This window comes from Petromyzon marinus, chromosome 32, assembly GCF_048934315.1.
Source record: "Petromyzon marinus isolate PM22_M1 ecotype Great Lakes invasive population chromosome 32, UKy_Petmar_22M1.pri1.0, whole genome shotgun sequence".
Lineage (NCBI taxonomy): Eukaryota > Metazoa > Chordata > Hyperoartia > Petromyzontiformes > Petromyzontidae > Petromyzon > Petromyzon marinus.
Genome location: NC_133698.1, coordinates 1,279,118 through 1,293,685, shown reverse-complemented (window position 1 = coordinate 1,293,685; position 14,568 = coordinate 1,279,118). Strand labels below are relative to the sequence as shown.

General features: G+C 54.3%; 1 protein-coding gene across 4 annotated transcripts in view; it reads right to left on the bottom strand.

Annotated features, from left to right (window-relative positions):
• Nucleotides 1-1,475: 1,475 nt before the first annotated feature.
• The window catches only part of LOC116948057 (retroviral integration site protein Fli-1 homolog), a 53,555-nt gene continuing 40,462 nt past the window's right edge, over nt 1,476-14,568 (bottom strand). For 2 of the 4 annotated variants that reach the window (XM_076071211.1, XM_032964361.2), the window contains exons 4-8: nt 9,398-9,601; nt 6,936-7,007; nt 6,040-6,096; nt 5,476-5,523; nt 1,476-4,482 (exon numbers count right to left, since the gene is read on the bottom strand). In XM_076071211.1, coding sequence (XP_075927326.1) covers nt 3,920-4,482; nt 5,476-5,523; nt 6,040-6,096; nt 6,936-7,007; nt 9,398-9,601 — 944 coding nt within the window. In that variant the 3' untranslated portion in view covers nt 1,476-3,919. The remainder of the gene's footprint in view (nt 4,483-5,475; nt 5,524-6,039; nt 6,097-6,935; nt 7,008-9,397; nt 9,602-14,568) is intronic. The other 2 variants (XM_076071212.1, XM_076071213.1) reach the window with 2 other exon arrangements.

Sequence of the window (14,568 nt, the reverse complement as noted above, 5' to 3'; positions counted from 1 at the left end):
ATGATCCTGGATACTTGTAGATGCTACCCATGGGCCTCATTCTTTGTTCGGCCTGCATACGCTTCTCACTGTACTCTATCCTCTATAATATATTGTTTATCATAACGCGATTTTTCCATAACGCGGTGTTCTTCAGGAACACAACAACTACCGCGTTATGGGAGAACAGACTGTCGCACCAACCTGGCGTGGAGACCAAGTGCTCTCCACGCCACTACTATATATTATGCTCGTGGTAGTATTCCAATTTGTTCTGAGATCACAATAAACATTTTGCCATCCATCCGTGGGTCCTGATCCCACATATTGGCCACCGCTGGGGGAGTATGTCGAATTTTCCAACGTGGAAAAATCGTAATTGCAAAAAATTCCCATTTTTAAGGTTGTCCATAACATGCTAAGCCTAAACAAAAATAAAGCTGTGAAAAATGTACAGTTTTTGGTGACAAGCGGCATAGGTTAGAACAGTGATGCATCGTATATATGTTTAACTTCTTTCACACCGTACGAAGCCAATCGTGCTAATCGGAGGTACATGATCCGTCAGCTTTGACCAACAATAGCACAGATTTAACCCTGTAATGCTAAGCATTGTTTTATTTTGTAATCGAGGGACTCGACTCTATGTCAATAAAATCCGTTTCTTGTACAAAGCAACGGTGTTCTGTCCATGGTCGTCTCCTGTCCTGTCGCGTGCCCTGTCTCCTGTCCTGTCCCGTGCCCTGTCTCCTGTCCTGTCGCGTGCCCTGTCTCCTGTCCTGTCGCGTGCCCTGTCTCCTGTCCTGTCCCGTGCCCTGTCTCCTGTCCTGTCGCGTGCCCTGTCTCCTGTCCTGTCGCGTGCCCTGTCTCCTGTCCTGTCCCGTGCCCTGTCTCCTGTCCTGTCCCGTGCCCTGTCTCCTGTCCTGTCGCGTGCCCTGTCTCCTGTCCTGTCCCGTGCCCTGTCTCTTGTCCTGTCGCGTGCCCTGTCTCCTGTCCTGTCCCGTGCCCTGTCTCCTGTCCTGTCGCGTGCCCTGTCTCCTGTCCTGTCCCGTGCCCTGTCTCCTGTCCTGTCCCGTGCCCTGTCTTCTGTCCTGTCGCGTGCCCTGTCTCCTGTCCTGTCCCGTGCCCTGTCTCCTGTCCTGTCGCGTGCCCTGTCTCCTGTCCCGTGCCCTGTCTCCTGTCCTGTCGCGTGCCCTGTCTCCTGTCCTGTCCCGTGCCCTGTCTCCTGTCCTGTCGCGTGCCCTGTCTCCTGTCCTGCCAAGATGCACTTCGAAGGTGCCGTGCGCATTTAAAGCCCGTGATGTATAAACTTCCCATCACTCCTGGGGAAGTCTTGTAACTGGTGACAAGTTGTCTGCGTGGTCCCCTCCTGACTAACACACCACGTGTCCATGTGTGGCAGATACAGGACAAGAGATGTGCGTGTATGTCGCTGTGCGTGTGGCCACCTTCTCACACTGACACCTTGCACACACAGAGGGGCCCGGGCAACGCCACACGCTTATCATCTCACATTTATTCTGCATCATTAATATAAATACACTAATATATATACGGCTTAAGCTGATCCGGATGATGCGATTAAGTGCTTGTATATACACTGCTATATGTGCAGCTGAACACGCGCTAGGCGGAACGGTTCAGAATTTGACGAAATGTTTTTCTTACACAAAAAAAACTCCAAAGCGATATTTCTTCTTCCAGTGAAACAGCAAAACTTTTACCGAGTTCAACTCGAATTCATGAACTTTATAAAAACGAGAGAAGGAGAGAGTCCCATAATTAACGTAAATTGTATATAACTTAATTGTTTTCTTCATCAGGCACGGCAGGTGAACGCGGAGTTTCCCGTCAAAACGCACAGCGTTCTCTCTCCTCTCGGCGAGTTACTTTTGGTCCACGCATTAGTACTCAAGTACACCACACGCCACGCACGAGCACATCTTACATTTGCGCTTTCGACTCTGCACTGCTAAGCTACATTTTGAGATGCATATTGATTTGAAGTGGTGGAGCGGTGTTACACCAGCGGTTGGCGCACCGCGCCCAGTATGAGCCCGATGACCTGAGTTCAATTCCCGGCCATGGCTAAAGTCGGCGATCCCTGCGGAGCGAGGAGGTCCCTGTGGAGTGGGGGTCCGAGTGGAGTGAGAGGGTTCCTACGGAGTGAGCGGGACCATGCGGAGTGAGGGGGGCCCTATAGAGTGAGGGGCCCCGTGGTGGGGGAGCTATGGAATGAGGGGGCCCCTGCAGACTGGGGGGGGGGGGGGGCTATAGAGTGAGGGGGTCCCTGCGGAGTAGGGGGGGGTCCCTGCGGAGTGAGGGGGGGGGCTATAGAGTGAGGGGGTCCCTGCGGAGTGGGGGGGGGGCTATAGAGTGAGGGGGTCCCTGCGGAGTGGGGGGGGTCCCTGCGGAGTGAGGGGGGGGGCTATAGAGTGAGGGGGTCCCTGCGGAGTGGGGGGGGTCCCTGCGGAGTGAGGGGGGGGGCTATAGAGTGAGGGGGTCCCTGCGGAGTGGGGGGGGGTCCCTGCGGAGTGGGGGGGGCTATAGAGTGAGGGGTCCCTGCGGAGTGGGGGGGGGGGCTGTAGAGTGAGGGGGTCCCTGCGGAGTGGGGGGGGGGGGTCCTACGGAGTGGGCGGAGGTCCCTGCGGAGTGAGCGGGCTCTATAGAGTGAGGGGCCCTCTGTGGAGTGGGGGGGGGCTATAGAGGGGGGCCCTGCGAAAGTGAGGGGGTCCCTGCGGAATGAGGGGGGCCCTATAGAGAGGGGGCACCTATAGAGTGAGGTTACCCCCATTGTGGGTGAGCTTCTCTGGCGTCGATCACTGAGCTGAGATGCACATCCCGATCCCTGATTGTCCACGCTCGTGTTCCGTGTAAAGCACTCTCGGTTATCGCTTTGGTTTCACGAGTTGGGTTGCGTGGTGATCAAAACAATAATTGCATTGTCATTTAATGACATTGAATGACAACAATTATAGCATTGACAACAATTATAGCATTGTTGTAGCATTGTTGTTGTCATTTAATGACTTCTCTCCACTGCTGCATAAACTCGCATCAGTTGCAAGAATTGCCACCTTAATGGCACGTGACGGTGTTCCACAAGACTCGCGTATAAACGACGCTCATCGACGGAGTTGGCTCAACATCCTAAAATAGGACCGCAGAGCTCAGGCAATTGTTGGTGGCACTGGCTCTGGCTGCCCTCCCACCCATCTGTGGTTTTCCCTGCGCCTCCGCGTGCGGAATCGGTGCGTGGCGCTACAAACTCTCCAGCGGCGATTTAATCTGCGATAGAAAAATATTCTTGTTATTTTGATCCAGTTTGCTGGAATACTCGATGGTTGGGACAAAAATACAACTTGTATCACCTATGTTACCTGTTCTGCATACACCGTGTGTTACATTGCATCTCTCATTTGTTTACACATAACACTCGCTCTCCCCAGCCCCCAACTATCATGGCATCGTATTCATTTTAAAAAACATGGATTACATTTCAACTGCTGTTCTCTGTGACGTCCACATCTATTGCCCGCACAGACATCACCAGTCTCGGCACCTCTTTCCCGCTGCACAGTCGAGCCAGCCCCGTTATTGTCTCCACCGCAGAAGCTGCGCGGCGCCGCCGACGTCGCACGCGCAACGCGGACGCCGCGTCCCTACGGCGTGCCGACGTCACACCCAGCGAATGCGTCGTTGGCCCCGCCCCTGGCCCTGCTTGGCCTCTGAGCCGGAACGTCTCGCACGGTTCGGTTAGGGCCCGGCACGGCAAGTAACATGAGTGGGAAAACCGCCCGTACGGCGCTGGCTCGCCTCGGCCGTGCCCCAGCGGAAACGGGGACCTCGTCCCTTGGCAAGTCGTTGCGGAGGCCCCCCTCGTGACCCACGGGCGGGGCCGCCATCGGCTCGCCCCGGCCTCGCGAAGCCGCCCCCCGGCTTAGTAGTAGGAGCTGAGGTGCGAGGCGACGTGCGCGCCCGGGTGCCGAGGAATGGCAGCCTGCGTCGCGTACATTCCCCCGGCCGCCGCCGCCGCCGCGGCCGCGGCCGCCGCGCTCCAGTACGGGTTGCCGGCGCCGAACGCGGCGGGTGACGAGACGGGGCCGTGGGGCGGCGGTGGGGCGGCGCCGGCGAAGTTTTCCTTGTGCTGGTGGTAGGAGGCCTGCGCGTAGGAGAGCTCGCCCGGGTAGCGGTACGCGCCGGGCTCGGGCGGTGGGTGAGGCTGCAGCGCCTGCGTGATGCCGTGGAAGTCGAACTTGTAGGCGTAGCGCTTGCCGTGCACCTTGGTCATGATGTTCTTGTCGTAGTAGTAGCGCAGCGCGCGGCTCAGCTTGTCGTAGTTCATGTTGGGCTTGGACTTGCGCTCGCCCCAGCGGCGCGCCACCTCGTCCGGGTCGGTCATCTTGAACTCGCCGTTGGTGCCCTCCCACGTGATGCAGCCCGCGTTGGCGCAGTCTGACAGCAGCTCGAGCAGGAACTGCCACAGCTGGATCTGGCCGCTCCCTGGCACGGGCGCCAGCCGGGGGGGGGACACGACAGGCACCGTCAGCACCACCATCACTCCCCGCACCAATCACCGGGACACTCGGAAAGCGACAGTTCACTCGCGTCACCGCTGGTGCAAGGGTGCTTCGATGAGAGGGAGCTCTATCGAGAGAGATTCTAGGCCAGTGTTCTTCATTGCAAGGCCTGCGGGCCACTGGCGGCCCCCGATGGCCTTTAGTGCTGCCTCCGACAATACACAAAAGTGAAAACACCCCCCATCATCATCGTGCTGCTGTCAAACCCAGCAATGGTTTCAAATATGTCACGGCCCTCGCACTACTGATGATGTCTTATCGACCAAAGTGCTCCCCCTAGTGAAGAACACTGATCTAGAGGGTATCTGATCTACTCTTCCACACTGGCCCGACATGATTGAATAGATGGGAGTGCCCACACTTTACCCCACCACACGTGACCTACCACCGTTCAACTGTGTTGTAACCAATATTTGCGGTGTTTCAGCCGCCACGCCTGGAGATGGAATCGAACCGGCGACCTCTGGATCGTAGAGGCCGCCGAACTGCGTCGTCGGCGACGCGGTCGTGCAGACAATTCTCTGCAGCTTCTATCCGTTGTATAGAACATCCTCGTGTAGTTACAGACATTTACGAAGGTCTCCCGATACCATGTCGGCTATGGGGGGGGGGCTGTCTGAGCATACTTCACCACACTTATCAGCGCGGTGTGTAGTAAACATCGCCGCTGAGGAGACAAAGGCAGTCGGGCGGGTGGGCGGGCGGGCGTGGTGCTGGCCACCCCAACCCCTCGTGTGCCATGCCGGCCTTAATAGGTGCTACTCGCTAACAGCACTTCCCCCAACAGTCTGCTCAGGCTATATGGGGGGACCTTTGTCTTTATGTGACACGGCCGCATTCCCGCGCTGCACGTCTGCGCTGAGCCAAGCGTGGCGCATGCGAGCGAACGAGAGAGAGTACGAACATGCCTCGGTACCTGGGTTGGCGAGTCGGCTGCTCGTGGGACCCAGTATTTGGTACGGATCTGGATTTAGGAGTCGAAATCCACGAGAGAGGGAGGGAGAGAGGGAACAACAAGGAGACATACATATCATGCTGAGCTCGGTGCATTGTGAACTAAAACTAAACTATATTTTTTATTTTATAAGGTAAGTTCCACTGAGCTATACAGTTTTTTTTTCAGAAGCGACCTGACCACAGATGTTAGATCAACGAAGTGGCTTATCGTGCGGAAATTTCTAACAGCCAAATTCTCAAAACGCGTGATGTTGATTCTAAATGCAGAGGGAAAAAACCGGAAGATGCGGCGAAAAAGTCCACGTGACCATGGGGAGAGAGACACGCAAACTCCAAATATACAGCAGCAGGCATCAGGGTTGCAATCGAACCCACGACCTCCTGTGTACCTGGCGAGGTAGTGAACGTCTCGCCACCACGGCGCCCCAAACCCTCGTCCACAGAAGCCGGAGCCACTGGGGGGCCCTCATTCCGTGAGAATGGGACTCGACGAGTGAAGCAACGCATACTTCGCGAGACTTACCCGGCTGGGGCCTCTGCTCTCCGGGTTTGTTGACCGCCGGGACCGCGGCTCCGGCTTCTGCGGACAAAGTGGCGCTCGTTGGCAGCTGCGGCGGCGTACGCCGAGGGTTTGGTGCGCCGTGGTGGCGAGACGTTAACTACCTCGCCTGCTATACAGGAGGTCGTGTGCTTCGATCCCGACCCTGACGTCTGTTAATAACAATTTGCATTTGTAAGGCGCATTTCATCCACGGATCCCAATGCACCAAATATTGGCCAGGTAGCTTCTAAAAAAGAGATAAATAGCTCAATTGACTTTACCTGGTAATGGTAATAAATAAATACGCATTTTTAGTCTTGGCTCCCGCATTCCACGTGACCGTGACGTGCACGAGGGGGTTCGTACGATCCGACATCCCTGTCCTCGCTTCAGATCGACCCCGATAACGCAAAGTCAGATGTTCGTGATGCCACAGCCAAGACGCCACTCCTGCTGCTTCTTCCCACCAGAAGTGGCATCGCCCTGGCAAACCCGAGTTCGATTCCCGCTCGTGGCCAACACCAGCGACGATTATCTGAACCCGTCTTGGGCTTCCCTTAGGTCGTGGCTGTGTGACTCTGTGGTCGTGTGGCTGTGTGGTTGTGTAGCTGTGGTTGTGTGGCTGTGTAGCTCTGCGGTTGTGTAGCTGTGCGGTTGTGTAGCTGTGTAGCTGTGTGGTTGTGTGGCTGTAGCTGTGTGGCTGTGTAGCTGTGTGGTTGTGTGGTTGTGTGGCTGTGTGGTTGTGTGGCTGTGTGGTTGTGTGGCCGTGTGGCTGAAGATGTGTGTGGCCGTGTGGTTGTAGCTGTGTGATTGTAGCTGTGTGATTGTAGCTGTGTGATTGTAGCTGTGTGGTTGTAGCTGTGTGGTTGTGGGTGTACCAGCTTTAGGCGGGGGTTGTGCTGCCTGCTCGGGGTAGGGCGGTACGCTGGGGTACGTCAAGGATGAGCTGCCTGGAACGGGAACAACAGGCAACACGATCACCATCGTCGTTACCAGCGGAGTCGACGCGGATCATAAGACGATGCATCCCCAGTTACTGCATTAAACACGGGGGGGGCAAACAGGGTCGTGAGAGAGGAGTCTGCACGCAGGACGAGTTGCCACGCATTCTCATCCAGCATCATCATCAGCAGCCAGGGTGCTGTCTGCACGCATCAGGCAGTTCATCAGTGGTTGGGTCAACAAGGCCTGGCTCTGTTTGACACGTAGGAGGCTTTCGCGACCAATGTCCATAATAGAGGGTTGTTTTAGGTTCAATTGTGCAAATATAGATGTGTCGTTAAACCCACCACCACCCGACACAGCTAATTATCAAGGTTTGTCACGTAAACAATACATGACTATTAGTTAATAGTTCAGAACACCTGAGTCTGCTGATGAGACATTGCATGTCTGAATGTTAAAACCGGTCCAGTCTTTTTTTGTGTTGAACCAATATTGCTGATAAGATGCACTCCCAGAAGGCCGCGTGGCTCGTGGAATGTGTAAAAAAAACTTCGATTTTAGTGAAAGCGATTTCCCAGTGCGACCTCGATCGGCGTCACAAGACAAAGAATCTAAGCGGATCTCGAGCAGGGCAGCGCGGCGCTACGAGTTGGAGAACGGCCCGCAGAAGCGGATATCACAGAGCTACATCTAAGATCCCATCAAGCGGCCTTGGGTCCACATTCCCACCCACTTTGCATGAGAGTGAGGTTCGTTGCGCGACAGTCACGCTGATGTCTAATTCTCACAGATGAAGCCAAATGAAGTGTAGAACCAAATCTGATGTGATGGTGATATTTTGTGTATGCAGTCATTGGTGACCAAGTCGCTGCACTTGAGAACCCAGTTTGATCACAACTCAGTCCGTGGTGACGCAGTGGTGAAACTCGTGCCTGCCTCCCAGCAACAAGCGCTTGTGTTCGATTCCCGACTCGGGGGCTTTTCTGCTTTGAGTTTCTATGTTCTTTCCCTTTTCCGCATGGCCTTCCTCCCACAGATAATCCCGCAAATATGGGCTTCATCCCACAGATAAACCCACAAATATGGGCTTCCTTCCACAGATAATCCCACAAATATGGGCTTCCTCCCACAGATAAACCCACAGGTATGGACTTCCTCCCACAGATAAACCCACAGGCATGGACTTCCTCCTACAGATAAACCCACAGGCATGAACTTCCACCCACAGATAATCCCACAGGTATGGACTTCCTCCCACAGATAAACCCACAGACATGGGCTTCATCCCACAGATAATCCCACAGGTATGGGCTTCCTCCCACAGATAAACCCACAGGCATGGGCTTCATCCCACAGATAATCCCACAGGCATGGACTTCCTCCCACAGATAATCCCACAGGCATGGGCTTCATCCCACAGATAATCCCACAGGTATGGACTTCCTCCCGCAGATAAACCCACAGGCATGGGCTTCATCCCACAGATAATCCCACAGATATGGGCTTCATCCCACAGATAAACCCACAAATATGCACTTCCTCCCACTGATAATCCCACAGGTATGGGCTTCCTCCCACAGATAATCCCATAGGTAGGGACTTCCTCCCATAGATAATCCCACAGGTATGGGCTTCATCCCACAGATAAACCCACAGGCATGGACTTCCTCCCACAGATAAACCCACAGGTATGGACTTCCTCCCACAGATAATCCCACAGGTATGGGCTTCATCCCACAGATAATCCCACAAGCATGGGCATCCTCCTATAGCTGAACCCACAGGTTTGGGCTTCCTCCAATGGCTAAACTCACAGGTATCGGTTTCCTCCCACAATTAAACCAACAAGTATGGGCTTCCTCCCAGAACTAAACGCACATGTATGGCCTTCCACAGATAAATCCACAGGTATGGGCTTCCTCCTACTTCTAAACCCACAGGTTCCTCCCACATCGGCACAATGTAACTGATATTGGTCATCCCAGGACTGAAAGGTCACCTGCCAATTACTTAATTGCGATCACAGCAGCAGTAGCAGCATGAGCAGCATGAGCAGCAGTAGCAGCAGCAGTAGCTGCAGCAGTAGTAGTAGCAGCAGTAGCAGCACGAGCAGCAGTAGCTGCAGCAGTAGTAGCAGTAGCTGCAGCGGTAGTAGTAGTAGCAGCAGTAGCAGCGGCAGTAGCGGCAGTAGTAGTAGTAGCAGCAGTAGCTGCAGCAGTAGTAGTAGTAGCAGCAGTAGCAGCGGCAGTAGCGGCAGCGGCAGTAGCGGCAGTAGCATCACCCCCTCCCTCCCCGACTGGAAGCACTTGGCAGGACGCTCCTGAAGGAGATGTCTGCGACTCGGCGTGGGTGAGCCGCCTCAAGCCTGGGAGACGCGCAGCGGGAGGCCGCTCACTCTCGCGAAGGTAGTTGAGGTGGGACAGCAGCATGTCGGCGTTGTAGGCCGAGGTGAGCTGCGCCATGTCCTCCTTGGTCATCTTGCACAGATCCTTGCCATCCAGCGAGTGGAAGAGCGGCGCCTCCACGCTCACGAGCGCGTACTCCTTCACCGCCCAGTCCAGCCACTGGCGCACGTGCTCCGCGCTCCACAGCATGGGGTCTGCACGCACGCACAGACGGATATCAACACCACCACCACCAAAGACAAAGATCCCCTGTATAGCCTTAGCAGACTGTTAGGGAAAGTGATGTTAGCGAGTAGCAGCATCTTCGAGGCCAGCCACATAACCACAGCCGCAACCACACAGCCTCGGCCGCAACCACACAGCCCCGGCCACAACCACACAGCCACACATATCACCACCCACACCACCACCTACACCTCCGCAGATCCCCCGTGTAGCCTTAACAGACTTTTGGGGCAAGTGCTGTAAGCGAGTAGCAGCACCTTTGAAGGTCGGCACGGTACACGAGGTGGTGGGTGGCCAGCACCACGTCCGGCCGCCCCAGTGGCAATATTTGTACACACAGCACCAGGTACTCATTTGTAGTTGGGTGGACCTAGGGGACGCCCAGGATCCGTTCACATATTCGTCACTGGTGTTGGCCGCGAGTGGGGATCGCAGTGCAGCGCTAACCACTACACCACCGCTCCTCCTCCCGACACCACCACCACTACCTAGCGCACACGCAGCGCGCTGGGGAAAATGTGATGGGGTGTGGTAACGGAGACCATGCCCGGTCGCCTTTGTCTCCCCAGGGCCGATGAGTGGGTGTGAGTGTGTGGTTGGAGTGAGTGTTGTGACCTGTAGTGTGGTGTGAGTGTGTGGTTGGAGTGAGTGTTGTTGTGACCTGCAGTGTGGTGGTGTGAGTGTGTGGTTGGAGTGAGTGTTGTTGCGACCTGTAGTGTGGTGGTGTGAGTGTGTGGTTGGAGTGAGTGTTGTTGCGACCTGTAGTGTGGTGGTGTGAGTGAGTGGTTGGTTGGAGTGAGTGTTGTTGTGACCTGTAGTGTGGTGGTGTGAGTGAGTGGTTGGAGTGAGTGTTGTTGTGACCTGTAGTGTGGTGGTGTGAGTGAGTGAGTGGTTGGAGTGTTGTTGTGACCTGCAGTGTGGTGGTGTGAGTGAGTGTGTGTGTGGAGTGAGTGTTGTTGTGACCTGCAGTGTGGTGGTGTGAGTGTGTGGTTGGAGTGAGTGTTGTTGTGACCTGTAGTGTGGTGGTGTGAGTGAGTGTGTGGTTGGAGTGAGTGTTGTTGTGACCTGTAGTGTGGTGGTGTGAGTGTGTGGTTGGAGTGAGTGTTGTTGCGACCTGTAGTGTGGTGGTGTGAGTGAGTGTGTGGTTGGAGTGAGTGTTGTTGTGACCTGTAGTGTGGTGGTGTGAGTGAGTGGTTGGAGTGAGTGTTGTTGTGACCTGTAGTGTGGTGGTGCGAGTGAGTGAGTGGTTGGAGTTAGTGTTGTTGTGACCTGTAGTGTGGTGTGAGTGAGTGAGTGTGTGGTTGGAGTGAGTGTTGTTGTGACCTGCAGTGTGGTGGTGTGAGTGAGTGAGTGGTTGGAGTGAGTGTTGTTGTGACCTGCAGTGTGGTGGTGCGAGTGAGTGTGTGGAGTGAGTGTTGTTGTGACCTGCAGTGTGGTGGTGTGAGTGAGTGTGTGTGTGGAGTGAGTGTTGTTGTGACCTGTAGTGTGGTGGTGTGAGTGAGTGTGTGTGTGGAGTGAGTGTTGTTGTGACCTGTAGTGTGGTGGTGTGAGTGAGTGTGTGTGTGGAGTTAGTGTTGTTGTGACCTGTAGTGTGGTGTGAGTGAGTGAGTGTGTGGTTGGAGTGAGTGTTGTTGTGACCTGCAGTGTGGTGGTGTGAGTGAGTGTGTGGAGTGAGTGTTGTTGTGACCTGTAGTGTGGTGGTGTGAGTGAGTGAGTGGTTGGAGTGAGTGTTGTTGTGACCTGCAGTGTGGTGGTGCGAGTGAGTGTGTGGAGTGAGTGTTGTTGTGACCTGCAGTGTGGTGGTGTGAGTGAGTGTGTGTGTGGAGTGAGTGTTGTTGAGACCTGTAGTGTGGTGGTGTGAGTGAGTGTGTGTGTGGAGTGAGTGTTGTTGTGACCTGCAGTGTGGTGGTGTGAGTGAGTGAGTGGTTGGAGTGAGTGTTGTTGTGACCTGCAGTGTGGTGGTGTGAGTGAGTGGTTGGAGTGAGTGTTGTTGTGACCTGCAGTGTGGTGGTGTGAGTGAGTGTGTGGTTGGAGTGAGTGTTGTTGTGACCTGTAGTGTGGTGGTGTGAGTGAGTGAGTGGTTGGAGTGAGTGTTGTTGTGACCTGCAGTGTGGTGGTGTGAGTGAGTGGTTGGAGTGAGTGTTGTTGTGACCTGCAGTGTGGTGGTGTGAGTGAGTGAGTGTGTGGAGTGAGTGTTGTTGTGACCTGTAGTGTGGTGGTGTGAGTGAGTGAGTGAGTGGTTGGAGTGAGTGTTGTTGTGACCTGTAGTGTGGTGGTGTGAGTGAGTGTGTGGTTGGAGTGAGTGTTGTTGTGACTTGCAGTGTGGTGGTGTGAGTGAGTGAGTGGTTGGAGTGAGTGTTGTTGTGACCTGCAGTGTGGTGGTGTGAGTGTGTGGTTGGAGTGAGTGTTGTTGTGACTTGCAGTGTGGTGGTGTGGATGAGTGTGTGGTTGGAGTGAGTGTTGTTGTGACCTGTAGTGTGGTGGTGTGAGTGAGTGAGTGGTTGGAGTGAGTGTTGTTGTGACCTGCAGTGTGGTGGTGCGAGTGAGTGTGTGGAGTGAGTGTTGTTGTGACCTGCAGTGTGGTGGTGTGAGTGAGTGTGTGTGTGGAGTGAGTGTTGTTGAGACCTGTAGTGTGGTGGTGTGAGTGAGTGTGTGTGTGGAGTGAGTGTTGTTGTGACCTGCAGTGTGGTGGTGTGAGTGAGTGAGTGGTTGGAGTGAGTGTTGTTGTGACCTGCAGTGTGGTGGTGTGAGTGAGTGGTTGGAGTGAGTGTTGTTGTGACCTGCAGTGTGGTGGTGTGAGTGAGTGTGTGGTTGGAGTGAGTGTTGTTGTGACCTGTAGTGTGGTGGTGTGAGTGAGTGAGTGGTTGGAGTGAGTGTTGTTGTGACCTGCAGTGTGGTGGTGTGAGTGAGTGGTTGGAGTGAGTGTTGTTGTGACCTGCAGTGTGGTGGTGTGAGTGAGTGAGTGTGTGGAGTGAGTGTTGTTGTGACCTGTAGTGTGGTGGTGTGAGTGAGTGAGTGAGTGGTTGGAGTGAGTGTTGTTGTGACCTGTAGTGTGGTGGTGTGAGTGAGTGTGTGGTTGGAGTGAGTGTTGTTGTGACTTGCAGTGTGGTGGTGTGAGTGAGTGAGTGGTTGGAGTGAGTGTTGTTGTGACCTGCAGTGTGGTGGTGTGAGTGTGTGGTTGGAGTGAGTGTTGTTGTGACTTGCAGTGTGGTGGTGTGGATGAGTGTGTGGTTGGAGTGAGTGTTGTTGTGACCTGTAGTGTGGTGGTGTGAGTGAGTGAGTGGTTGGAGTGAGTGTTGTTGTGACCTGCAGTGTGGTGGTGTGAGTGAGTGTGTTTGTGGAGTGAGTGTTGTTGTGACCTGTAGTGTGGTGTGAGTGAGTGTGTGTGTGGAGTGAGTGTTGTTGTGACCTGCAGTGTGTTGGTGTGGATGAGTGTGTGTGTGGAGTGAGTGTTGTTGTGACCTGTAGTGTGGTGGTGTGAGTGAGTGAGTGGTTGGAGTGAGTGTTGTTGTGACCTGTAGTGTGGTGTGAGTGAGTGAGTGGTTGGAGTGAGTGTTGTTGTGACCTGTAGTGTGGTGGTGTGAGTGAGTGTGTTTGGACTGAGTGTTGTTGTGACCTGCAGTGTGGTGGTGTGAGTGAGTGAGTGTGTGGAGTGAGTGTTGTTGTGACCTGTAGAGTGGTGGTGTGAGTGAGTGTGTGGTTGGAGTGAGTGTTGTTGTGACCTGCAGTGTGGTGGTGTGAGTGAGTGTGTGGAGTGAGTGTTGTTGTGACCTGTAGTGTGGTGGTGTGAGTGAGTGTGTGGTTGGAGTGAGTGTTGTTGTGACCTGCAGTGTGGTGGTGTGAGTGAGTGTGTGTGTGGAGTGAGTGTTGTTGTGACCTGCAGTGTGGTGGTGTGAGTGAGTGAGTGGTTGGAGTGAGTGTTGTTGTGACCTGTAGTGTGGTGTGAGTGAGTGAGTGGTTGGAGTGAGTGTTGTTGTGACCTGTAGTGTGGTGTGAGTGAGTGTGTGGTTGGAGTGAGTGTTGTTGTGACCTGCAGTGTGTGTGTGGAGTGAGTGTTGTTGTGACCTGTAGTGTGGTGGTGTGAGTGAGTGGTTGGAGTGAGTGTTGTTGTGACCTGCAGTGTGGTGGTGTGAGTGAGTGTGTGGTTGGAGTGAGTGTTGTTGTGACCTGTAGTGTGTGTGTGGAGTGAGTGTTGTTGTGACCTGTAGTGTGGTGGTGTGAGTGAGTGAGTGGTTGGAGTGAGTGTTGTTGTGACCTGTAGTGTGGTGTGAGTGAGTGTGTGGTTGGAGTGAGTGTTGTTGTGACCTGTAGTGTGGTGTGAGTGAGTGTGTGTGTGGAGTGAGTGTTGTTGTGACCTGTAGTGTGGTGGTGTGAGTGAGTGTGTGGTTGGAGTGAGTGTTGTTGTGACCTGCAGTGTGGTGGTGTGAGTGTGTGAGTGGTTGGAGTGAGTGTTGTTGTGACCTGTAGTGTGGTGGTGTGAGTGAGTGAGTGTGTGGAGTGAGTGTTGTTGTGACCTGTAGAGTGGTGGTGTGAGTGAGTGTGTGGTTGGAGTGAGTGTTGTTGTGACTTGCAGTGTGGTGGTGTGAGTGAGTGAGTGGTTGGAGTGAGTGTTGTTGTGACCTGCAGTGTGGTGGTGTGAGTGTGTGGTTGGAGTGAGTGTTGTTGCGACCTGTAGTGTGGTGGTGTGAGTGTGTGGTTGGAGTGAGTGTTGTTGCGACCTGTAGTGTGGTGGTGTGAGTGAGTGTGTGGTTGGAGTGAGTGTTGTTGTGACCTGTAGTGTGGTGGTGTGAGTGTGTGGTTGGAGTGAGTGTTGTTGCGACCTGTAGTGTGGTGGTGTGAGTGAGTGTGTGGTTGGAGTGAGTGTTGTTGTGACCTGTAGTGTGGTGGTGTGAGTGAGTGGTTGGAGTGAGTGTTGTTGTGACCTGTAGTGTGGTGG